The sequence below is a fragment of the Triturus cristatus genome, chromosome 2_2 (assembly GCF_964204655.1).
Source record: "Triturus cristatus chromosome 2_2, aTriCri1.1, whole genome shotgun sequence".
In the NCBI taxonomy this organism is placed as follows: domain Eukaryota; kingdom Metazoa; phylum Chordata; class Amphibia; order Caudata; family Salamandridae; genus Triturus; species Triturus cristatus.
In genome coordinates this window covers 205,233,068-205,260,416 of record NC_140582.1, presented here as the reverse complement: position 1 = coordinate 205,260,416, position 27,349 = coordinate 205,233,068, and the positions used below count along the sequence as shown (strand labels likewise).

At 44.5% G+C, this 27,349-nt stretch overlaps 1 protein-coding gene across 1 annotated transcript in view; it reads right to left on the bottom strand.

Moving 5' to 3' along the window:
• The window catches only part of NOA1 (nitric oxide associated 1), a 91,312-nt gene that overhangs the window by 21,885 nt on the left and 42,078 nt on the right, over nucleotides 1-27,349 (bottom strand). The window contains exons 4-5 of the mRNA XM_085641184.1: nucleotides 15,770-15,981; nucleotides 12,667-12,798 (exon numbers count right to left, since the gene is read on the bottom strand). Coding sequence (XP_085497310.1) covers nucleotides 12,667-12,798; nucleotides 15,770-15,981 — 344 coding nt within the window. The remainder of the gene's footprint in view (nucleotides 1-12,666; nucleotides 12,799-15,769; nucleotides 15,982-27,349) is intronic.

The window sequence follows — 27,349 nt, the reverse complement described above, 5'->3', positions numbered from 1 at the left end:
TGTAGTGGATGGCGCCCATTCTTTCTAAACCACTGAACTTAAATGGCCATGTCCTGGCAGGAATTAAGAGGAACATTTGGCAAGGCAGGTTTGCTGAAATGTTTTCCTTGATAAAGGAAAAACGGAGGGATTTAGAAGTAAAAGAAAACCGAGTTTAGCAAGGATTAGAAAACGAAAGTGGTATATAACATCATGAATAAACTGTATTTTCAGGCAAGAAACCCAAGTTAGCAGTAGGGATGGTATACTATGCGAATAAGATACTCAGTGCACACTACAACTATGGGGAAGTGCCTGGCTTGACTCGGATCAAGATTTTAGGTGGCTAAAAGCTGACAACCCCGGCACAGGGTTGGACCAAACGGAGGTAAAAGTATGGTCCGATTCAGTATCATGCAGGATGATTGAATAGGCAGTTGGGTACGCGACCATCAAGCATGTGAACGTTTAAACATGTTTGTTCGTACTGTAACTTCCCTTCACATCCTTAATTTAAGTGTGTAAACAAGCCAAACGAGAAGGGCAGAGAGCCCAAATAAGTCCTGCAATCAATAAGGCACCCTCTGTCACCATTCAAGATCTAATTTTCGTTGCCTAGGCTTAACAGGTCGCCTTACAGAAGATTGGAAGGGGGACTGTATTTTGGTTCGCGACCAAAGCTTTAGGATTCCGGCTGTGGCGAGTGGTAATCAACAGCATGTGCATGAATCAGTTTCTGTACTCACCCACCCTGCAGTGGTGGCAAATAAACTCAGAGGGAATCCAGCTGGTCCTCTCAGTAAGCCTCCTTTGGATTGGTTTATTTGCTCTTTTCTAAGAATAGTTCCACAGATGGTACCCAGTCATCGTCACTGGATCTACACTCATCTCCAAAAGCTGCGTCTGTTGATGGCGCGATTGATACACACATTTGGTTAGTTCACTGTTCTTCTATGGATCAGGCACTACACAAGCCTAATCCAGGGTTTGGGTTTTTGTTTATGCACTTTATAAAGCGCGCACATACCCGTGGGTGTCTCGGCGCCCAGTTAGCTAACGGGGACACATACTGAACTGACTTTCTGGCTACTTCCAGCTGACACAGATTACTTCTGTTTGCTAGGCTTCCAGTTCAAAGGTGCTTTTTATTATGGCAAGTGCATGCCAATTGGGTGTCCTGCACCTACTTTGAAAAATTCCGCATATTTGTAGAGTGAGTCTTCTAGCAATAGTCTAGTGATTGTTTTCACCAATGTTATTCATTAACTAGATTACTTTTTCTTTATGGGAGTGCCACTGTCCGGCAAATGTTTGGCTGCATTAAGGAGCTTCCTTCACTGAGCTAAAAAGATGGTCCTCAATGCACACTAGAAGACCAGTGATTCAGCCACAAGCGTTACCGTTTTAGGGATCGAGACCGACTCCCAGGCTGGCACATACAGGTTGCCATCAAGCAGAGTTCAGCAATTCATTCAGTCAACTGAGATGTGTTTAGCATAAAGAAATGTCATCTTACAACAGCTTCACGTTTTGGTAGGGCTGGTGAGTTTCATGTTGAGGAGCATCACAATGAGGTATCACCAGGCTAGCCTCACTGCAGACGTTAAGGAAGTTTTGAAAATCGAGGGCAATGCAATTTGTTGACCACATTCCCCAACACCCCTCCCAGTCCATTATCCAGCAGAGCAATGGGCATATACTCAGATTTGGTTGGCAGTGTGGGCTTTTGTGCTATATTGGATGTTGAATGTTGCCGGAGAGAATTGCCAAGTCACTGGGTTAAATTCAGACAGGTAACAAACACTGCTTTCCAAGACCTCTTTCCCATTCTTGTAGCTGCCTGAACATGGCAAACCCAGCGTAGCAAGAGTTCCATCATCTCTTTTTTCTAGTCTGAGAACATGGCAGAGACGAAGGTGATTAACATGCAGACAGCACCTTGCGAATGTGCCTTGGGTTTATTAAAACAGCTGGTATTGCTATGCTGGAGAGCACCTCGTTTTGGGCAAAAAAATGTCCCAGGCTTTCTTTAAAGGTGCTGATGTTTTATTTCATACCGTGTGATCTACAGGCAACTGAGCATATGAAGTAAACCTCAGATGAGCTATGGAAGCTCGATGCCTCGTTATGGCAGAATCAATAATTGCCTTTTTAGCTACAAAAACATGCAGCGCATTATGAGGGCTTTTTAGGCGTAGAGCATGTTCTTGCACTCAAAACGAAGGGAAAATATATTTTCTTTGTAGTTCTTTAATTTGTACATAAAGGAGTTGAAGGAGCAGATGGCTATATATGCAAGGGCGCACCCGACAGCAGTACTGAATTGAAAATACATTTATATAGCGCTTACTACCCCTGATGAGGCGTTGATGTGCTTTACGGCGAGTAGCATACTACCTGCGAGCCCAAAGTTAGTGGTCAGCCTATTGGTTATTTGGGTTAGTCTTGCATGCTAAAGAAAACAATTCTGTGCATTTACTCCCGTCCTTTGTGGTATATTCGTGACTTAGGTGTGCCCATTAGAGGGATTTTGTGATAAGTAAATGCTTGCTGGAATAGATATTGTCATGGTTTCAAAAACAAGGAGCTTAAGACAGACAGACATGAGATTTAGATTAACATTTACATATACACACAAAATAAATAAAAGATGCATACTGAAGATAGAAGGGAAGCTGAGGTGAATTCAAAATAAACAAGGGAGGGGAAACTACGCAAAAGTTTGATTGAAGGTCAATTTTTCATGCAGTTTTTAAGGAATATAGCAGGTGGAGACGTTTTGCGATAGCATGCAATCTGTGCATGTAAACCTGTTGAAAGAAACAGTTTTGAGTTCTGCTCTGAATGAATGAGCCTTTTAACAATCGTTCTAGATAAACTTAACTTTAGAAAAGTGGCACAGATACTTGCCTCACTGCAAAAAGCAAACCCAGTGATTTTTCAGACCCCTTTACGAATGACTGTCAAGCAGTGCGACACTTAAGCACATCCCATTACAAGTAGTTACAATCTGATAACTGCGCCATCGCCCCAATGCATGCAGTTTCAAAGCCAGAGAAACCACATGTGTACCTACTGCAGCTGTACATTCAATACCATAACATATTGTTAATGTTTATGCAAATTATTTGACACGGTTCATAAAGTACACATACAATATAAACATGTTATGTAATCATCTACCATCTTAAAATATAACAAGGCAGTTGATAAACACATTGCAGCCATCATCATTAAGTACGTCTGTTGTAAATTGAAACCACGATGTGATTAAGCATTTACTAAAGACATGAATTCTCCTTCCTTAGAACATGTCTCTTTCGTTATGTTGACTAAAGTCTGGACTCCATTTTGTATTGTCAAGTCTCCACGTGCTCAACATGAGAAGAGTCCTATCTTCGTGTTAGTTGCTCTTGTAATCTGCCTAGTAACAGTCTATAAATAGTTCCTTTGTCCGCCTGGCGCATGCCCAGGCTTGACCACATCTGTTATCAGTTAGTCCTTGCTTGACCATGTTTTCGCGGGCTCAAGGAGTGTGTCAGCTCCGCCCACATATTGATCTTGTATCGAAAATGTCCATAAAAGGTAACATTCCTTGCCTCATGTTGTATCCACCCACTTATGAGCCCCTCTGTTGTGTATAAAAGGGGACCGTGTACGCAAGTTCTTTGTGCTACTCTATGCAATACTGAAGGGTGTTGTATGGATTGTAGGACCACCCTTAAGGGTTAATAAACTTTGTCTTTGTACTTTGCAGTTTCCGTGCCAACTTCCTTATAGATTCCATTGCAGGAGAGCGAACCCTTGTGTCCTGCGGGCCTAGCTGGGGCCTGTAATCATCAATTGGCGCCCGTCACGTGGGGCTCATCGGCGACTCGGATGCTCGAAGGATTGGTCGCGACGAAGGTGAGGAATTTGGCCGGGGATGTGATCACTGCCAGAGGCACTTTAGTCCTGGCATCCCGAGGTTTTTCTTCCTTCCCTTCCGAGCTGACCATCTGGGTGGCGCCGGTCCTCGACTGAGACCTCTTCTGTCGGTCCTGCCGTGACAGCCGTTTGGGCGAATTTTGGAGCTTGGCAGTTGGAATCTGGACTCTTGATTGGTAAGAACCGTTGTACGGTACTTGCTCCGAGTTTTTGAAGCCTGGTTTGGCTATTTGAGTTTGATTTGTGATGACCGGTCATATCTTGTATTGATTATTGTGAGAATATATGCGTTGCAACACATATAGGCAGGTAATGTGGAGATCTTTCTCCGGAACTGTGTAACTTTGAACGGCACAACGTTTAAGTGCCATTTTTGATAATACTGCATATTTTGCATTATTTTTGAGCATGCCTGCTTTTAGCGCACTCCGTAAGTGGTGCTGCTGCTTTGGAAACCGGTTAAACCTCGAGGAATCTGCTCCAGCTCCCCCAGAGGGGACTCCTAATAGGGATATGTATGTGAAGCATGGTCTTTCTTCCATAATGTACAGCACAGTATGGAGGAAATATACCAGAAAGGATCCTGAGTTACGGTGGCCGTTGTATGGGTCGTTTGATATGCGTAAGATTGAGTATGTGGAACAGTGTATGTGTAAACGGCGTGCTCGTCAAGACATGTTTGAATGTGTGCGATTGTGGGTGAAGGAAGTGCGTGAGCGAGAGAAGCGTGAGAAAGCGCTGTTTGATAAAGAGCAACGAAAGAATGATCATGTGAGAGCGCAGGAAGCAAAGCGTCGGGAGGAAAGAGAACAGGCGGAGAGGCAAGAGAAAGAGCGTAGGTTGCAAGTCTCGGGTCAATATGCTGTTCGTCAGTCACTTTATCCTGTCCTTGATAATCATGACGATGATTTTTATTTATTAGATCGTTCTCCGCCTCCTTATGTCGGCGCGTCTGCCCCGAGGCCACAAGATTCCGGATCGGGTTCGGGTAAGGTAGACACGCGGTCCAGGTTATCGGCTGACCGAATGGGTGAGCTTCGGCAAGTTTCCTATCGTGCACTCAAGGGCAAGTTATCCCTTGCTGAGTTGTTGAATTCTTGGGAGTTGTGGCAGGATAGAGAAAAGTTGTATTTTTTGGGCCACTTTTCTGAGGAAGTGATTGCTGCTTTCCGGAAATATTCCAGTGTTTTTGAGCCTGACGATGTGGTATTAGATGCTAAAGCATTGCGTAATGGTGTTTTCTCTCCCTCTAAGGCGCCTGATGCGGTTCGGCGACTGTTTGCGTTGCGGGATGCGGCGAGGGACCTTAAAGAGAAAGCACGCCAACAAGCTGAGGAGGAGAAGCAGTCGGATTCGCATACCGGAGATGGCCACTCATCCACCTCTCAGTCAGATAAGAGCGACCTAGTGCATGCTAAACCAATGCGAGAGGCGGCGCCTTTGTATGTTCCTCCTAAAGGAGCGGGGACTAGCTCGGATATTACCTCCGCCGATGCTAAGGGATATCTTGTGTATAATTGGGTTTATACTCCCTGGCACAGGGCTGACGTCATGGCCTTAAAGAATGCGTTGCCTGATCCCCGCAAGAATCCAGCGGCCTTTTACGAAGAAGTCGAGGGGGCCTTGAATTCTTGTACTATGACCTTAGCAGATATAGATTTGTTCTTTGGGCTTATTTTACCACCAGATATGTGGCGATCTGTGCGGAAGGTGGACGATGTTGCCGCTTTTAAGGCTCGGTGGTCTGAGCTTGAGGATGAGGATAGGGAGAGGAAGCCCGCGCAGAAACCACCTCAGCTTATCTTAGATCTCCCTGCTGCTATTCTGACTAAGTTGAAGACAATCATTCCCCCTAAAAAGATTGACTGGAATATGCTAGCCTCGTGTAAGCAGAAAGTTGATGAATCAGTTGCAGATTTCTTTACGCGCTTTGAGGAGACGTTTCATGATTTTAGTGGTCAGTCACTTACGGATGATACGGGTCGACACCTCTTTGCTGATAAATATGTGGCGAATTTATTACCGGCGATCGCAGCCCGCCTAAAAGCGAGTGAAAGTTCTTGGTCCACTGCGACCCCGACAGCCCTCCTGACTATAGCTCAGTACTATGAGCGCCAGGAGCAAGAAGCGAAGGGGCAGGAGGAGAAGAAATCGAAGGATTTAAAAACGAAGGTGATGTTAGCACAAGTATATGGTCCGCCCCGCCGGGGTGTAAATAGAGGTAGGGGAGGATTTTATGGTCCTCCCTCGGGCCGATCTGATTTGAATAGGAATCAATGTGCGTATTGTAAGCAATCGGGACACTGGGCCAGAGATTGCCCGGCGTTGCATGCTTCGCGTCAGGGACACAATCAGGGTGGCCCGAGAGGTAGAGGGGGTTTCTCGAATTTTAGAGGGAATTCTAACGATCACGCTCGTTTTGACCCTGCTGGGCAGCAACGAGATAGGTCTAATGTTTTCGATCGACAAAACCAGTATCAAGTGTCGGGGATTGACCGTTCTGGGTACCATGATTCTCAGCATGCATAGGAATGCGTTGGATGGGGGTTAGAATCAGTTGAGGTGCCGGTTGATCAGAAGGGTCCTTACGTATCAGCTGAGGTTTTGGGTTCTACGGATCAGTTCCTAGTGGATACAGGAGCGACTCGTAGTGCGCTGTCTAAACAATTGGTTCCGAGGGCTCCCCCATCTGGCTTAATGGTTACATCGGTAGGGTTTGATGGTACACTCTCCCGAAGCCCTCTTTCGCGGCCCCTTACATTTCAGGTTGATTCTTTTTCTGCACCCTGTCCGTTTCTGCTTGCCCCGAACACGCCGGACAATATTATGGGCCTTGATATGTTAAAGTACTTCAGAGCTACGATCCGCTGCTCCCCTGCTGGAGTGCGGGTGATATTAAATGACAATTACCCCCGGCCTGAACGGATGTGTGTGGTTGCAGAAGATGCTGTGTTAGCTACCCTCCCTTGTGCTTTGTGGGCCACCTCGGATACTGATGTGGGACAGATGGTGATTCCGCCTGTTCACATTAGTGTCCAGGAGGGGGCGGTGTTACCACGCCTTCCACAGTATCGTATTTCGCAGGAGGGGGAAGAGGCTCTTATACAGATTGTGCAGGATTTGATTAAGGTGGGAGTAGTGGAAGAAGTTCCCTATAACGTCTGTAATATCCCGATTTTACCCATTTTGAAAAAGGATACGGATGCTAAAGTCTATCGGTTTATAATTGACTTGAGAGAAGTGAACAAGATCGTGATACCTCAGTACCCAGTGGTTTCTGATATCACGACGTTGCTTACTTTGGTCCCGCCTACGGCGACCGCGTTTTCAGTTATTGATTTGAAAAATGCCTTCTTTTCAATTCCTATTCATCCCGATAGTCGATACCTCTTTGGTTTCACTCTAAATAATAGGTCTTACCGATTTTGTAGAATCCCTCAGGGTTACACGGAAAGCCTTAGCATTTACAGTCAAGCTTTGAAAAGACAATTGGACTCCTTTGTTCTGCCCGAGGGTGTCGCCCTCATTCAATATGTCGATGACATCTTGCTGGCGGCCGACACTCCGGAGTTGTGTGAAACGAGTACGTTGTCTTTACTTTCCTTTTTGGCATCCCACAATCACAAAGTATCTCGGAAAAAGTTACAGTTCTGTAGACCAAAGGTGACTTATCTGGGTCACCTTTTGTCTAAGGAGGGGCGTGCACTCACACCAGATCGTGTCCAAGTAATTCTGGACACGCCGACGCCGTCCACGCAGAAGGACGTGCGTGCATTTTTGGGTCTTGTTTCGTTTTGTAGGCAATGGATACTAGGGTTTTCACACATAGCTAAGCCATTGTTAGCCCTTTTGACAAAAGACACACCTATTCCGCTTCCTTGGACGAATGAGTGTGACACTGCCTTTCAGAAATTGCGACAGGCTCTCTGTTCAGCACCAGTGTTAGGGACTCCTGATTATACCAAACCTTTTTCGCTGTATGTGCATGAGAAAGATGGATGTGCATTATCAGTTTTAGTGCAGATGCACGGCGACAAGCAGCGCCCTTGTGCATATTTTTCGGCTGTACTTGATCCTGTTGCCCGAGCATTGCCTGGTTGTTTTCGCTCGGTTGCTGCGACAGCTGTGTCAATACGCCAAAGCGAGGGAATTGTGTTATCTCATAAGCTGTTGGTATTAGTCCCCCATGCTGTTGATGCCCTGCTTAATCAGACAAAGACGCAGCATTTGACCAGTGCCCGTTTAACGGGATATGAGCTGACACTTTTGGCTCCTCATATTACGTTAAAGAGGTGCGTGACGTTAAATCCGGCCACATTGTTGCCATACCCCGAGACTCAGTCTGAAGCACGGAAAGCACATGATTGTATTCTTGTGACCGAGGAACAAACAAAGGGTCGTATTGATCTCCAGGATACGCCCTTTCCAGATGTAGATGGAGAACTGTGGGTGGACGGGTCCTGCCTGAAGCTACCAGATGGTACGACTTCAGCAGCGTATGCAATTACCACATTGCAAACAATAGTGGAGACAGCACGCATACCACAGAAATCAGCTCAAGCAGCGGAACTGATAGCATTAACACGAGCGTGTGAACTCAGTACAGGATTGTGTGTGAATGTTTATACAGATAGCCGGTATGCCTTCGGAGTAGCGCACGATTTCGGCCTGCTCTGGAAGGAGAGAGGGTTTTTAACGTCACATGGAGTACAAATAATGCATGGGGAGTTAGTTCATAATCTTTTAACTGCATTGACATATCCGAAGAAAATTGCCATCGTTAAATGTAGCGCCCATAGGAAAGTAGTCGATAAAGTTGGAGAAGGGAATGCGTTAGCAGACCGGGTGGCACGGGAGACTGCGATGCAGCCTGGTGCTACTGCCATGTATGTAGTGAAGTCGCAAGTAGAAAGATGGCACGATGCGAAGGAAGAAGTGCGAGAAATACAGAGGACCGCTTCTGATAAAGAACGGGAGCAATGGTCCAGTGAGGGAGAATTGGATGATGAGGGTTGCTGGAGAAATAAGCAGATGGATAGATGGAAATTACCCACGACTTTTGTACAACCTATGGTTCAGATGGCACATGGGCTAGCACATGTTGGAGCTTCCGCAATTGTAAAATTGCTTACCCAAGTCTGGGAGCATCCAGAGATTGCTAGCACGGCAAAGAGGGTGGTGCAGACCTGTATGATCTGCCTGAGGTACAACCCAGGAAAGGCTACTCGAACTCCAGCAGGAGGATTTGTAACACCTACTGCACCCTTTGAGGTTCTGCAGATGGATTACATCCAGCTTGAGCGCTGTAACAATTTGAAGTATGTTCTAGTAGTGGTTTGTGCCTTTAGCAAATGGGTTGAGGCATACCCTACGAAAGACAATACTGCAATGACTACCGCCAAGATGCTGTTGAAGGAGTTCTTCCCTCGATATGGCGTTTGTAGACTTCTGTGGAGTGATAACGGACCCCACTTTATAGCGGATGTTATAAAGTATGTTTTGAAGGGTCTGGGCATCACCCAGAAGTTCCACGCAGTGTTTCACCCTCAATCTGCAGGACTAGTCGAGAAGTATAATGGTACACTGAAGCTCAAGATCGCTAAAATCCAAGCTTCGACATCTTTGACTTGGCCAGATGCTTTACCACTGGCGTTATTGTCAATTAGGTCGGTACCGCACTCTCGAACCGGTCTTACACCGTACGAGATTGTCTTTGGACGCCCAATGAATATTTGGGGTCCACCAAAACCTAAGACTGTGTATAATGTACCTTGTGTAATGATGAATGATTATCTGGCGCAGTTAACGGATAACTTGGTTTCTATTCATCAACAGGTCCGGGAGGCGCTCCCTGATCGGTCCACCGGTGAAGGACATAGTCTCCGGCCTGGCGACTATGTCATGATAAAAATCTTTGACAGGACGAACAGCCTGGAGCCGAGATGGGTTGGTCCTGAGCAAGTCCTACTTGCAACGAGGACGGCTGTGCGAGTTTCCAACAGAAAGAATTGGATCCATTCCCTGCACTGCCGCAAAGTACCGCCCGGATTGGTGGAGCCTGCTGTATTGACCGATCAACGAGAGATTCTGACCACAGAGAAAGGCCGTGCTGTGGAACCGAACGACGCTGAGGAGCTCTTTCCGGACCACGCGACTCCTGGAGGAAAGCGATATCATCTCAGGCCAAGAAAGTGAATCCTTCAGTATCGGGACATGTTGTCAGAACGGCCCTTGGGTTAGTGAAACGGAGAGCCAATGAGGCAAGGGGGGGGATCAGCCCTGCATTAGTGTAGCGACACCCGTCTTGGCCCGTTGGTGAAGAAATCGACCGCTGCCCAAGGGGAAGAGTTCTGACAAACCTTTTTAGTTTCAGGAAGATATTGATTCTTTATTCTGACATGGAGAAAAAGAAAATTCTTTGTGCAACAGGTTTTATGCTCACAGTAGCTATTGTTGGGATAACCACATGGTTTGTGGAGGATGTGACTCCTGCTCGAGAGTTACTTGTGTGGACCACTCCAGTGCCTGAGGAGCACTACTTCTATACCCTTCCGTATCAAGAATTGAAGCATCGTCAGTCTTATTTGAATAACACTTTCATCCAGATGTTGCATCATACCCACGTTGCCACGAATGCCACGAACTGTTGGATATGCGGTATGATGCCAGCTCATCAGAAGAAAGGAGGAACGCCATTCATACCTCTTCCTTTCTCTCATAATGGCTCTTGTAGAGCATGGTACACTTTGCTTTTTGCCACCCGGAAACCCACAGTGGGACGATTACTCTTCAGACTCAATAAAGAATGTCATCAGGATAAAGATGGATATCCGCAAGCGAATGGGACAATTTGGGAATGTGAAGAGTATCGACCAGACAATGAATCGATTCCTTATATTTTCACGAACACCAGAGACACTGTGGGAAAAGACAGATTTGTGATTCAAGTGGCACAAGCTCAAGCGGACCTGTGTGTCCAGAGTGTGGGTTATATTCCTGTTGGTGTTAGTGATTGCATTACCATATTAAACATCGATGGGCTGAATAACAGTACTTTCTTAGCATCCCATAATACATACTTCGTATGCGGAAATAAAGGTTATTACCGTTTGCCAGCCGGTTGGTCCGGAGTATGTTATGTAGCATTTCTATTGCCTCCTGTATTTTTGGCACCTGCATCCTATCATAAGGATTTGAAGTTGTTAAATAATGTGACTGTAAATAGGTATAAACGTACTCTATCAATTGATGATGTGGATCAGACTGACACCAGTCTGCAGCAGTACATTGATTTTAATTTAGGATTGTTTTTCTTCGTTGGAGCTGCCCTAAATAGTAGGAAAGTTCGAAGGTTAACAAGAGTGGTAGAGGCTGTGACAAACCAAACCGCTGCTGCTCTTGGGAATCTTACGGAAGAATTGCAGATTACTAGAATTGTTGCATTGCAGAATCGTATGGTGTTAGATGTTATGTTAGCTGACCGAGGTGGAGCTTGTAAAATTATCGGAAGTAGTTGCTGTCTGTTTATCCCTGACCACACGCCGTCAGTCTATAATGCAATCAACAGGTTGCATAAAATTGCAGCTGAAATCCATACAGAAAACGGCACTTGGTCCTTTTCTGGATGGTTTTGGGCATTGATCACTGCTTGGGGTTGGAAGGTTTTAACTGGTCTCTGTATAATTATAGCAGTTCTGTTTTCTTGTTGCATCTGTGTCCAATGTGGTCCTTTGCTCTGTTCCTTATGTGTATCATTCTGTATTCCCGATAAGAAAGCTATTGCCAATGTCACCTATCAGAAACGTTTAGCTAAAGAAGTAGAAGAAATGATGACAATTGACATATACGATGATTATCCTAACAAACCGGATGTCTTCAGTAAATGCTGAAAGGGTCGTCTGTTGTAAATTGAAACCACGATGTGATTAAGCATTTACTAAAGACATGAATTCTCCTTCCTTAGAACATGTCTCTTTCGTTATGTTGACTAAAGTCTGGACTCCATTTTGTATTGTCAAGTCTCCACGTGCTCAACATGAGAAGAGTCCTATCTTCGTGTTAGTTGCTCTTGTAATCTGCCTAGTAACAGTCTATAAATAGTTCCTTTGTCCGCCTGGCGCATGCCCAGGCTTGACCACATCTGTTATCAGTTAGTCCTTGCTTGACCATGTTTTCGCGGGCTCAAGGAGTGTGTCAGCTCCGCCCACATATTGATCTTGTATCGAAAATGTCCATAAAAGGTAACATTCCTTGCCTCATGTTGTATCCACCCACTTATGAGCCCCTCTGTTGTGTATAAAAGGGGACCGTGTACGCAAGTTCTTTGTGCTACTCTATGCAATACTGAAGGGTGTTGTATGGATTGTAGGACCACCCTTAAGGGTTAATAAACTTTGTCTTTGTACTTTGCAGTTTCCGTGCCAACTTCCTTATAGATTCCATTGCAGGAGAGCGAACCCTTGTGTCCTGCGGGCCTAGCTGGGGCCTGTAATCATCACGTCTGTGCATGTATACGTAAACCATTCACTACTTGGTTCGAAAGGTACTGCCCTCTGAGACCAGCTGAAGAGAACCAGGGACCACAGAACAGACACCATACATTGCAGAATGGAAAAGTCTGAGGTCACCATGACCCTCCAGCAACCACCATGCTTCGTAGGAAGCATCTAAGTAGAATCAGCCACACTTGGTTCTGGGGTTCATAGGAAACAAAGACCATTTGTTGTTTTGGAATATAAACCTCTCAGACGCCATCCTTACCTGCAGGAAATCGATGCGACCCAAGGCACCCAGAAACAGAGTCATGCCAGGCTGCAGCACGAAGGTCCTTGGGATAATGGCACGTGATGGCAAAACTACCTTCACTTCTTTGTCTTTTAAAAGAGTAAGGACCTGGAATGCAAAGAGCACAGCGCCTTCAGATGTCAGCAACTTACGGATGTTAGAGTAACAGGTTTCTGTCCGTAACAGGCTAATGCGAAAGGGGTACACAAATGCAAATGCATATTTGACTCTTTCAGATAGTTCACCACTTTCATTTTCCGAGATGCAAACTGGTCAATATCTTTTTTTTTTTTTTTTTTTTTTTAAGACTTGGAATTGTTGCAACCTGTGACCAGTGGGGCACCCTTGACAGACCATCCAATGTGCCATTTTTGCGGATAGAGGAACAATAATAAGCATTTGAATAAACAGCTCATCGATGAGAAAACAACTACACTTCTCACACATTTTGCATCGCATTTTGAAAGCATTGCAAAGGAGACACCTACAACCATTATCAGTGGTTTCAACTGTATAAAGAAATCACATTAGATTACAATCCCAAGAACTACAAGCGACATGTGAAACACTGGTTTGCGTCATCATAAGAAGACAGGATTCTATATATGTGAGGAAACATCAGTCAAAAAGTCAGTACTGTGCTTGATTGTAAAATTATATATGTACTCTACACTATCCAGATGAAGGGGACACAGTATTTGGAAATAAAACATCACAGAAAGTGTTGTTGGTTCTGTCATTGACTTTGTGGCCTCAGGTGAGTCAGCTCAAGTATGCCTGTGGACCAAGGACAACAGGTTCAATCATCTCTATACATACGCAGCTCTGCACTCATCTCAATGCAGAGGGTGGATACACATTGGTGTTAGCCAATGAAATTGGAAAATACATTAGTTCATGACTCTTACTGAATGCATGATGCCATCTTAACTGCAACTGGTGCTGGGACATATAAATGACGTTTGGCGATGCTCTGGGCAACCTTACCTATGTTGATGTCAACAGCGTAAGTGTTGAAAGCTTTAATTAGGCAAAAGAAATCTATGTCGGCTGAAGAGAGAAGTCGACTAAGGAGAGTTAATATATTTTATGAACTTTACAGGAAAATAAACACTGATTAACTATCACTATGAGTCTTCTGCACATTACAGGTGATTCGGGCGATGATGACCAACCAGGCATGTACATGTAGTTAAATATTGATGCTAGATTTAATACACTCACTGCAGCAGGAGGTACTTCTTGAATGGTGTGCAAGGTTGAATCCAACGGGCGGGAGCCAGAGAGAGTAGATTTAAACACAAATCAGGGTGGAGGTGGAAATATTAGAAGAATAATCTAGATAAACAAGGATCATGGAGGAAGTCAATGATGTCGGTGCTATAACCAGATAGTTAGTCCCCTCATCAGTAAGACGACAGAGGCTGTCCCACCCTGAAACAATACGCATGTCTTTGTGAATAACTTACTGTAGATCGATGCCCCCTTCATCTGACCACAATCTGCCCATATGCAAGTCTTTCACAATTGTGTTATTGAAAACAGGAGGGACAAATTTGCCTAGCATACCGTCAAGAAGTGTGCATCACATAAGTGTTTACCTTGTCATACAGCTACTAATTACCATGAGTTGAAGCACTTCACAGTATCATGGGAAAGCAGCCATGTGCATCGACACGTCAACCATTGAAAGATGGCGTAGGATTTGTTCATTGTATAAGAAAGTCCACCGCGCATGCAGGCACGTTAAGTGGGCTTTGGAACACCACATAACTACAAAGGATCAAATGAGACCGCAGAATCCTGACTAGGAAACAATGCTGCATCAGTTTGCATATAATCTGGCAAACTAGTATTCATCTATTTGGCTTTCTGATTGTTTCCTCGCATGCATGGTATTCTGCCTCATCACCACTGTCTAGTCTAAAAATATACCTCTTGTGAGATCTGTGAATTTTGGAATGGTTAATGGACCATTTTTTTCCTCTGAGCAGTCAATAGCTGATTTAATTTAGTTATGTCAGAGCAACTGGCTACATTGATTAAAGGGTGCAATGAGGAATTCAAATTCATTCTCTAGGTCAAAAAATATTTTCTTTTATTCTAATGGTTATTCCTACTTTTCCTTTGCCCCAGCGAAGTGGCATCTACTGCAAAACTTCAAAAATCTGTGGCCTACAAATGCAATTTCGGTCCCTTTGCATTGCCCTATGCAGTTCCTATTCATTTTTGCGACAGAAAAAATAATTATTTGCTTTAAGCACCCCATTTATGACAATATTCTAAAGTGCATGCAATGGGCACTTTTTATATGACAGGTAGAGTAAACACCTAAATGAATAATTAACACTATTCCCGAGTGGTCATTCAACTGTTTGCTACCAGGGCGGTAGGGGTTTCAGGGTGTTTTTTTTACCAGCATTTAAAAGTTAAACACTATTCTCACAAACTAGAAGCCCCTGGAAAAAAAAAAGTTGGGTGAGGGGATGGAGGTTCAGGGACAATGTCCGGCCTCTCATATATATTTACAAACCTCTAAACTAACTACTGGGGACTGTCCGCAGTGCAGAAAATCTGTTGGGAGTACATATGATGCATTAAAAAAAAATCCTTTTGTATCCATAGGGATTTTTTTCCATGAAGAGTAAAGATTTTTTCAACACCTCCTCAAAATATGTGTGTTTTTTGTTAGTTTCCTGCCCTATCTGTTGTCTTATATCAGTCTTTTTAGGGAAAAGGTTACATGAGCAACTCAATTTGGTAAAGACTTTGGGAACCTTGAAAATACCTGCAACTTACCACAATTACCACCTGTGATCCTCTTCTGCACCCAGAAGATTTTAACCCAAAATTTTAAGCACACCCAGGAACTTCTTGGAATAGCATATAGCAGAGAAAAGCTCATCTGGTCCCCAAAATGCATGCCCTTGAACAATAATCTTCCTTAAAATAAGAAATGTTTATAGAGAACTGCCGAGGAAATAGAACATTAATCTATTTATAGGCCCATTTTAGCTCCATATCCCTACTTATAGTAGTTCTAAAATTGCACAAACATTAATCTAAAAAAAATCCTTACACAATTCTCTTTGACGATTCCTGGGGTGTCATAAAACCAGTTCGCATGTTTTAACTCATCAGGTGTAAACTCCAACTTCTCAGCAGTTTTCTTAGATAAGGAAACTGGCTTAGAATCTTCTTCCTGGCCGAAAGAAAGTGCATCAGCGTCAAACTCTACAACGTCCTCGTCTGTATTTTTCTTTTGAAATCTGAAAGTTCTTCCAACTCTTCCTAAAATAACAACACAAGACACACTGTAAACATTTCCAGTTATCACTGTGCTACAGATCTCGTCATGATACAAGTCAAACTACTAGGAGGAATGAAAGCGGCATAACAAGAATGGACCCTCAGCAATTCATATTTACTTGCAACTCAAAGTATGCCTTTAATTCCATGATTTTCAACCACTGTCCGTGTAAATTACCCTAGTAACGGGTTCTCTGATTTTTGTTTTGCTCCAACAAACTTTACGGTGTGTTTTCAGTATATAATATTTTGTGAATTACATAAAGCATGAATTGTTAGTGAGATAAGATAATACTATACATGTAGGCATTAGTGCACTTGACAGAATTCCATTCAGGATAGAATCAAGGGTGCTAGATATAATCAGCATGGGGTCATCATAATTGATCTATGTATCCATAATATGATAAGTTTACATTCACACTTGGACACTTTACCTAAGCCCATTCAGGGTCCAATGGAAGGAATCAAGGATTTTTAAGGACAAGGAGCGACTATTATATTGAAGGAAACAATTCCTTTTGGGATTGCTTGTGCATGAAGTCGCTTTATGTAATATTAGTCAATAAGTTTACAGTGGCACTTAGACACTTTACCCAAGCCCATACAAGGCACAATGAAATTAATTAAGGGATTTTAAAGGTCAAGGAACGACTGTATTAAGATTGGTATATTCAAGGAAATAATACCCTTCTGGACTGTTTGTGCATAAAGTCACTCTATGAAATATCAATTAATAAGTTTACAATGGCACTTAGACACTTTACTCGAGTCCATATAGGGCGTAATAAACCGAATTATTGGGGTTTTAGTGCACAGATTTGCTTTATCAAAGATCACTTGAAAAGATATCAGCACTAAGACACTTTATCCAAGCTCATTTGGGGCGTAATGGAATGAAATATGAAATATTTAAGAATAAAAGGTACAGTGTTTTTGCAATGTATGTCGATGGTATAACAATGTAAATACATATATATCATTACTGTTTTAATTTGCAGAAGGATGGAATATGGAACACAGAGTATGTGAAGATGAACATTTCTTTAAAATGGCTGCCCTGTTTACATTCTACAAAGCTGCAATTGATACAGAGGTCCATTGTTGATTGTGATGATACACTCTTTAGCAGAAGTAAAATGTTCTGAAGGATTAAAAATGATGGCGGATAATGAAGATGCTGAAATTGACAAAGGCCGAAACGCGTTTGTCAGTTTATGGTGTTTTTTTATTTTTTTTAAAATAAAGTTTGAAAGAAGTGCGCTATGTTTTCCTTTTAGAAGTTCACAATGGTCTGTGGGATCGCCTCTGCGAGTAGCTGCACCCGTTGAATGTAAGAGAAAACACACCACAACAACACACACACACACACACACTATTGTATCAATCTCAAATATGCATTTTTAATAAAAGTGAAATGTCTCAGCAGAGCTGTTATGTAGTTGTATACAGTAACTGGAGAGTTTTGATTTTAAAGTCACATTTTCTCTAGACGTTTTGGCTTGGATTTTGGCATTTTGTGTTGGCCGAGTGCCCTATTATATAATAATTCCAATGTACACAATACGATACTTAAATATCACTGATAGCCATATACAATGGAAAGTGATGCAGATAATAGGGCCAAGTGTCCAACTTCATATTTGTTATAATGTAGTCAGACTGCTGGTAGTCGAGTATTTAGTTGTCTTTGTACATGCGCTAATTCATGATTTAAGGTAATTCCAATTTCCTTTTCACTGCATTTATCACAAATGTACATACATTTCTTTGTCAGCATTTAGCCCAAAGAGAAACTTGGTATGTACTCTCATTATGACGTAAATTCCAAACGGCATAGTTTTTGTGTCCTATCCCCTCCTCTCTAATTTTTGGGGACACAGGCAATCCGAAGCATGGGGACCTGGGACCTTTACATTCCCCCACACCCCTCTCCTGGACTCGCTATTCTTGTGTTCGCCCAGCCCAGCCCAGAGTAGTTCGGTCTCACAGTTTTCTAGTTGGAATGGATATATCCTTCCACTGCTAAATTCATTAAACTGTTTAATATTTAGCACCCCATGAGAGTACGTGTTCCCTAGCGCTCACCCATTCTGGTCTCTCTGCCTCCTCCCTGTGCAACCCTTGTATTCCGCTCGCTCTTTCCTGCTCCTTGATGCTTCTTGTCCCACTTCCATTGTTTGAGAAAAAAAAAAAAGGACTAACGGCTGCAAAGTGCTACATGGCTGCTTGTTACTTGCATTCACGCACATTTTCTTTTTGACTTTTTTTTATTGTTCAAAATAAAATGTTAGAATAGTAAATTACAAATAGTAAAATTGCTGCCATGTGACACAATGCATGCATGCTGGGGTGCATGCATGTGCATCGATGTCCATCTTGGAATGGATTTGCTTTCATAGAAAAACAAGTGCAAGATTTCCTGCCATGCATGCGCACGTGGCACATCATTAACAGTTTGCATGTGAGGGGCAATGAAAAAAAATCAAAGTCAATAGTTTAGCCTTTTAGATACGAGGCCTTCTGACTTTGCCTAAGCTGGTTTCACCATTCCTCAGGTATCCGATCAGTAATTTTCATTCTAGCCTATTGCATTATTGCACTCTGTATGGCCACTAGATACCTTGCAGGCCTGAGGCCCCACTATAACTGCAAGGTAATTTCAAAGGTGCACTTTTCAGTCTAATGCTCTTTGGATGAAAGGAAACATTTACAACAGTAGTGCCTTTTCTTGGTGAGCTCAATGGCTACGTGCCCTTCAAAACAGGCTTTCAGCAGCCCATGAAATTAAAATCAACTGCCACGATGAAGGGCAATTTTAAAAATGAATGTTTTAAATTTTTTCTAACAAGAAATTCTAAGAGGCAAAAGGAAAATGCTACTTACCAGTATGCATCTGTTCTTGGCATGTAGAGCTGCAGAGATTCATACTTGTGCATAGATCGCCATCTGGACTCGGATGCTTGCACCTTGTTGTTGTCTTGGAAGAAGTCTTTTGTAGTCACAAGATAGGTGACTCCTCCCTTGGACGATAGTGCGCATGGGCAGCGACTCCATCCTCAGATTGTTTTTCAGCATGATGGGAAGTGATGGAGTTTGTAAGAAACAGAAAAGATGTCCATGTGAATGTATCCAAGTAAGATAACACTGGAGCAGATACAGGTTCCGGGGAGGCGGGTGGGCGTATGAATCTCTGCAGCTCTAGATGCCAAGAACAGATGCATACTGGTTTGTAGCATTTTCCGTTTGAGGCATATGAGCTGCAGAATTCATACTCGTGCATAGACTGTACAGCAGTGTCTCCCCTAGCGGTGGTCACCTGTATTGGCTGCAGTGGTTTGAAAAAGTGTCTTAAGAACAGCCTGGCCTACAGAAGCTTGTTGCTTCGCCTGCACATCTACACAATAGTGTTTGGTGAAGGTGTGTGTAGTAGACCAGGTCGTTGCCTTACAAATGTCTTCTAGAGGAATGTTCCCTAAAAATGCCATGGAAGCCCCTAGTTTTCGTGTTGAATGCGCTCTAGGGGGAATTATTAATGTGCGTTTTGCTTTCTGGTAGCATATTTGAATGCATTTGACTATCCACCTGGCAATCCCAGCTTTGGAGATGGGGTTGCCTTTATGAGGTGGACAGAAAGCTCCAAACAGTTGTTTAGTCTTTTTAAAGGCTTTAGTCCTGTCGATGTAATAAAGTAAAGCTCTTTTGACGTCAAGCATGTGAAGAGCTCTCTCCGCTACAGAATCAGTGTTTTGGAAAAATACTGGTAACTCTACCGATTGATTAAGATGGAAAGCAGAGATTACTTTGGAAGGAATTTTGGATTTGTTCTAAGAACCACTTTGTTACGATGTATCTGTAAGAATGGTTCTTGTATGGTTAAAGCCTGGATCTCACTTACTCTCCTGAGAATTGCCATTTGTCTAAAGGCTCAAATGGGGGACCCATGAGTCTAGTAAGAACAATGTTTAGGTTCCAAGCTGGAGAGGGAGGCAGTCTGGGTGGGATTATACTTTTAAGGCCTTCCAAAACGGCTTTGATAGCAGGTACTCTAAACAATGACAAATGTTGTCTGTTTTTTAAGTAAGCGGCAATGGCAGTAGATGTAATCTTATGGATGAGTATGCAAGATTACATCTTTGTAAATGTAGTAAATAACAGATGACTTTTGAATGGAAGCATCTAGCGGGTTAATTGCGTTGTTATTGCAGTAAATGACGAATCGCTTCCATTCGGCTGCATAGCAAGCTCTAATAGGCGGGCGTATGGCCTCTTTGATAATGTTCATACAGTCGGGTGGGAGGTTAAGGTAACCAAACTCTGGGACTTAAGGAGCCAGATTGCTAGGTTCAGTTGTACTGGATCTGGGTGTCTTATCTCTCCATGGTTCTGCGTCAGTAGATTTGGGGAGAGACGCAGCTTTTGGTGTGGAACTACAGAGAGTTCGATGAGTGTTGTGAACCATGGTTGCCGTGCCCATGCGGGAGCAACTAGGATAATTTTGAGAGACCGTTGCTTGAGCTAGCGTAATACTAGCGGAATGAGTGGAAGTGGCGGAAAAGCGTACACAAATCTGCCTAACCAGTTCATCCATATCCCATTGCCTTTGGACAACGGGTGTGGAAACCTGGCGGCAAAGGTTGGGCATTTTGCATTTGCGTGTGTGGCAAAAAGATCTAAGTCTGGTTGGCCCCACATTTGGGAAAATGGTTGAAGAACTTGAGGATGAAGATCCGATTCGTGTATCTGCTGTGTCCGACGACTTAGCAGATCCGCAATATGGTTGTGGACTCCTGGAAGGTGTTCTGCCAGAAGATATATGTTCTGCGGAATGGCCCTCCGCCATATGCTTTGCGCTAGAAGAGACAGTTACAAAGAATGCGTTCCTCTTTTGTTCCTGTATGTGATACATTGCTGTCATATGGTCTGTGCGGACTAGGACAGGCTTGTTGAGGAGATGTGGTCGGAATGCTTTTAACACTAGAAATATTGCCTGTAATTCTAGGTGATTGATGTGGAGCACTTTTTGTTGAGTGGTCCACCAGCCCTGGATTGTGTGGTTTAGGAGATGGGCTCCCCAGCCGGTGAGGGATGCGTCCGCTGTAAGCACGATCTGTGGAACTGGCTCTAGGAACGGCCGCCCACTGGAAAGGTTTTGTGTGTTCCACTACTGCAGAGAGCGATGTGTGCGGCTGTCCACCAACACCAGATCTGTAAGTTGACCGTGAGCCTGGTTCCACTGACGTGCTAAGCATTCTTGTAAGGGGCGCATCTGTAGTCTTGCATGAGGTACTATGAAAATGCAAGATGCCATCACTCCTATGAGCTGCATAAACACTCGAGCTGTAAGGGAGTGTTGTGGTTGAAATTTTGAGATGAGAGTTTGCATACTGGCTATCCTGGCTGGATTGGGGCATGCTACAGCTCTGGAAGTGTCTATTGTGGCCCCTAGATACTGATGTATGTAGGAGGGCTGTAGATGTGACTTGGAGTGGTTGATTGTGAACCCTAAATCGTGTAGCAGCTCAATTGTTTGGCGAGTGTGGTGAACACACTGACTGTGTGACTTGGCTCTTAGGAGCCAGTCGTCCAGATATGGAAACACATGAATCTGCTGTCTTTGCCATTGTTTGGCTACTACCGCAAGGCACTTTGTGAAGACCCTGAGTGCTGTGGTTACTCCGAATGGGAGAACCTTGAATTGATAGTGTTGGCCGTCCACTGTGAACCTTAGATATTTCCTGTGAGCCGGTGTATGGGAATATGGAAGTAGGCGTCCTTGAGGTCTGATGTGGCAAGGAAGTCGCCTTGTTGAAGCAGAGAAGGACTTGCTGAAGAGTGATCATGTAAAAATGATCTGACTGTATGTAGAAATTGAGAGGTCTGAGGTCCAGTATTGGTCTGAGAGTCCCATCCTTTTTGGGGATTAGGAAATACAGGGAGTAGACCCCTGTTCCTTGATGCTCTATAGGGACTGCCTCTATTGCATGCTTTTGAAGCAGTGAGAGAACCTCCTGTTTCAGGAGCGTCAGATGTTCAGCGGACATTGGACGTCATTTGGGCGGTATGTTGGGGGACTTGCAGTAAGTTCCAGGCAGTAACCCTACTGGATACTTTGTCTTACCCACCTGTCTGTAGTGATGAAATTCCATGCAGGTAGGAACTGTGAAAGTCTCCCTCTGACCGGAGTGGAATGGTGTGGAGGGAAGTCACTGTTTGTTAGTGGGAGAGGCACGAGTGTTGTTACCTCGGCCTCTTCCCTTATTATTTCCCCTGTACCCTCCTCTAAAATATCCCCTGTTGGGGGATGTTTGTGTGGGGTTTTTATAGGAGGAAAAAGCAGTGTCTGTACGGATTGTTTTGGATGGGCCTCTATAAAAGGAGCGGCAAAAGGAGTCTCGTGTAGATGGAGACTGTTATGCTCCCATGGATTTTGCAATCTGTGTCTTTTTTTCATTTTTTCTAAAGCGGTGTCCACAGCCGAGCCAAAAATTTGACCCTGATTGAACGGTTGATTCAGGATAGTAGTTTGCACTTCCTGTTTGAACCCTGAAAATGCGCAACGAGGCATGCCTTCTTAAGAACACACTAGTGTTGATTGATCTAGACGCGGTATCTGCTGCATCAAGGGCGCATTTAATGGATGCGTTTTTGATAAACTTGCCTTCCTGAATCAAATCATTGGCTTTGGCCTTGTATTGGTCAGGCAAGTGCTGCTTGAGGGTCTCAAGTTCATCATAGTGAGCCCTGTCATATCTGTAAAGTAATGCCTGTGCATTAGCTATCCTCCAGTGATTAGCTGCCTGGGAGGCATCTCGTTTGCCTGAAGCATCTAGTAATTTCGACTCTTTGTCTGGAAGTGGAGTATCACCGAAGGTTTGAGTTAGCATGCTTCCTAGCATTGGACACTACCAGGGAATCCAAGGGGAGTTGGCCTTTAATGTAGGTGGGATCATTAGGGGCAGGTTTATATTTTTTATCAATCCGAGGATTGAGAATTCTGGTCCCGACTGGTTCTTTGAATACGTCTGGAGCATGTTTGATGACACCTTTGAGCATGGGCAGTGTTTGTACTGTCTTTTGAGACTGTGCAAAAGTGTCCACTAGGAAGTCTTCCTCTGTGGGGTCTGTATGCATTTGGACGCCATGATATTGGGCAGCCCTATCAATAAGCGGACTAAACCCAATGTTGTCGTCTGGGGGAGAAGGCCTAGTCGGGTATCTGGATAAGGAAGATCTGGGGGATCTACAGGAACATTGTAATCATCCCATGGATCTGGTGGTATGTCAGTGTCATCATCAGGATCAGTGAAAGGGTCATTATTTCCTCCCCCACCCCCTAGGTCATCATCATTCTGTGGTGGTAAATATGGGGGAATTATGGGAGACTTTGGAGGAGAGAAAGCCTTATTAGGAAGAACAGGAGAAGAGGGTCTTAAAGGTGAAGTTGCACAGCCACTTTTCTTCACAGGCACCTCAAGGATGTGTGGGGTGTCCAATTTCCTCCTCTTGTGTGGAATGCTGACAATATGGCCTGTCTTAGGGTCCACATGGAGAGTTTTTTGTTTTGGATCGATGGGATCCAGCAGAAATAGTTCTTCCTCTTCGATGATAGCTTTCGGCGCCGATGTTTTCGGTTCCGAACGTGGTCTAGATTTTGGATCTGGAGCTGTAGAAGGGGTTTTTGTGTCCTTCAGCTTTGATGTCATGTCCGAAATCTTTTTCAGATCTGAAGGTTTTCGAGGTGCCTTCGGATCCGAGGGCTTTTGTTCTCTGGGTGCCAAGGCCTTTTTGGAGCCCGCGGGAGTAGGATGTGCTCCCGCTTTCGGTGCCGGCACTGTTTTTGGGGCGCTGGCGTGCGTTTTGCTCGGTCCCGAGCCGCCGGAAGGCTTCTCCTTCGTCTTCGGAGCCGGGTCCGTGGGCGGGGCTTCTGAAGTTTTCTTTCGGTCGCGACTAGGACCTTCATGCAAAGTCTTGACTGGAGCCTTTTGTTTTTGGGGTGGGGTTGGGACAGGGGCAGTTGTACTCACTAGCTGACCTGGAGTGATGTGGTAATCGGAGTGGGAGTCATCTGCTTCGGATACGATGTCGAGATCCTCCGAATCCTCTGCCTCTGGAACGTCGTGGCCTTCATCGGAGTTGTCCTCTGGCACCGGAGCAGCCTGTTGCACCATAACGTGTCGTCGTCGAGCCCGGTGATCACAGATCGTCTTCTTGGACTGGAAGGAGGCGCAGGCTTGGCAATTCTTCTCTCTGTGCTCGGGCAAGAGACAGAGGTTACAGACCTTGTATTGGTCACTGTGTGGGAATTTAGCTCCACACTGGGGGCATTTTTTAAATGGAGTCCTTTCCATTAGCCGTAAGCCGAATGGCGTCGATAGTTCCAGTGGCCCACGTTGACGACCGGAATAGAGTATGTGAGCTAGCGCGTCAAAAGGTACGCGAGCAAAAACAATACCGTCGAGTTTGCGATGGTTTGCGCGTCGAAAGGTTTGAAAAATACGGTACCGAACCGGAGCGCTGAAGTTACACCCGAACCCGATGGAGGAAAAAAAACAATCTGAGGATGGAGTAGATTCCCATGCGCACTATCGTCCAAGGGAGGAGTCACCTATCTCGTGACTACAAAAGGCTTCTTCCAAGACGACAACAACAAGGGTCAAGCATCCGAGCCCAACACAAGTATGAATTCCACAGCTCATATGCCTCGAACTCATTTTCCTAATCGGATAATATGACATTTGTCATGTCATACTGTAGTGGAGGCAGCGTTTTAGATACATACATTGCTATGTTAGCATAAGTGCGTTAGATGTTAGAAACACCATCTTGCCACTTTTGCTGCTTTTGCACACGGCACTACAGCGACATATTATTTGAAAACTGCTTGCTTGCCTTTTCTTCACATGAGAACGGTCTGTTGTTCACATCCCTAGACGTGCACTGTGACCTTGGTCTGAACATTGTGTGCAGAAACACTCTGAGCCGCCAAACAATGTCGGTTTTTGAGTTCAGGTTGATCGGCCCACTCTCTAGCCATAATACGCACACAGCTGCAAATACCTGAAAGTCGAGAGCCTTTAATATTGCAGTTTGCATGCATTACATACACATCCTGGAGAAGGACTTTTCCAGGCGCAGAGCAAAGCTGATCCTGTGATGTGATTCACCTAAGCTGATCTTTATGGAATGGGGTTCCCCATTCATACCTAGAGACTTTCTATTAGTCTAATAATACTAGCTTAATAGTGAAGGGAAGGTGGCTGTATTCCACTGTCATTTATACTATGATTTCTCCCTTCATTTTCTATGGTATTGTAACAATGCTGATGGTTTTAATTTTAAACATTTGTCTGCTTATGTTAGCCAAAGTACTGCATCTTAGGACACGTAGTTTACAAAATAAACATTTTAAACTTTACAGTGTCTCCGATTACTCTTGTTGTGGACTGATATGAGAATAATAACAAACAGGTATTTCTGATTCCCACCATTCCTGAGAGTACTCTAAGTCGCTTGTTCTGGGTTGTCTATACATTGGGAGCTCCGAGAGAATACGGATAACGAATGGGACACTGATGCTAGTCGGATTGGGGTTCTGGGTACTGAGGTGAGTTTTTGGTACACCACAATTCACTGAGGTCCTGGTTTCCTGCGCATAGTTCTGTGCATGAGCAGAATCCCTGCAACATGGCGCACCTAACGTTTGGTCTTCTGATTTGAAACGCCTTAGTAGTGCTTATACTAGTCCACAACACCCTCACTCTTGTTTCCGGAAAGCGGGAGTGACGGCTATAACCTACCTATTAGTACGATAGGTTCTCTCAAGCTTGTTAATTAAAAAGGTTTTTTTTCTGAACCCTTGTGCTACTGTACAATCCATTGTTGTTTCTTTCTGTGTCCTTATGGCAGTCGATATTGCAGCGCATAGCCGTACACCTCTGCGGCGTCATTTGACGCAGTTTGGGGTGCCGGACGATGGGATGGCTGTTATTTTTGTGGTGAGTGCCGATGCGTCCTACCCCGATGAGTTTTTTACTCTTGGGTGACGCTGCCGGCAGTAAATGCGGATGATGGTACGTTTTATTCCTATACTCACACGCGCCTCCCAGTAAACTACACGCCATATAGGACGCAAGAAATTCCTATTTCGGCCTGGCAGCATCGCATTTGGTTTAATGGCGCCCTTCCCCATGCGGTTACACCGGTTAGAATGGGCCCTTTGTCAATTCCAGGGGCCACGTGGCCGTGATGGCCGGATTTACACCTCATCCCCGCTATTTGAATGTTGCGGTGGATGAGTTGAGTGTCCTCCATACAGCCCTGATTACTGTATATAGGGCTTTGGTGCAATACATTTCGCGCAACGTGCAGGTGGGAGCACCTGCTGTTGCGGGACAGCCAGCTGGCCAAGCCGCGGTTGTTATTAGCCCCGTCATGGTTAATTCGGCAATGGGCAAGCGTCCCCAGAATAAGGATGATTTGCCTTATTGGCTTGCTGAGAAATTTGACCAGCTGGAAGCAGTATTTCCGCACTCTACTCCTGTGGAGAAACACAGGATCCTCACCATTAGTTTGCAGAAAGACTTAGTCCCAGAAGTGTCCGATTGTGTCAAATGGGGTAAGGTTTTTGCAGCGGCCTACTCGAAGTGCTTTGGCACCCCATCTATGGCGGTGCTTCCCTCCGACATTAAACATGTTCAAGATCACCACGGTCCGGAGGCGGCCGTCGAGTTGGGAATGCGGCTTGTCTGTGTGTTCACCGTGGTTGCCTCTCTCGTCCTTGGTAATCTCAAGGGAGATGCGGTACAATTCCAAGTGGCTAATGGCTTAGCCCGCGTCGATGAGCTCGATAAGCCCCGAGAGTTGCCTAAAATTATTGTGGAAGCCTATAAGACTATTGGCCGCAGTATTTTGGGGATTAAGCCAAATATTGTAATTCCAGACTTGATACAGCAGACTAAGGTGAGCTTGTCTGTTAAAGACGATCGTCCAACTTTTCCTAAACAAAATTGGCGAACAAAGAAACAGGGGAAGCAGCAACAGAAACAGGGGTCTCGTCCTGCGTCTCCAGTTCAGGCGACTGGTGAACGCACATACGATTTGTGCGATCCCACTTGTATTAGGTCACCTGATAGATTTCAGGTTACTGAACAACGTTCTCCTCGTTCTTCACAGGAAACATCGGTCTCGCAGTCCAGTGGCGGAGAACGTGGCAAAGGACGGGGTGCCCAACAAGGACGTGAGCAACCCCGTCAGCCTGACGGTAAAGGCAAGCAGGACGAGTTTGCACGTCAACGTCCCCCGTTTCAGAAGAAGGTTGCTGCACTAACAGCAAGGAATACCACAGATA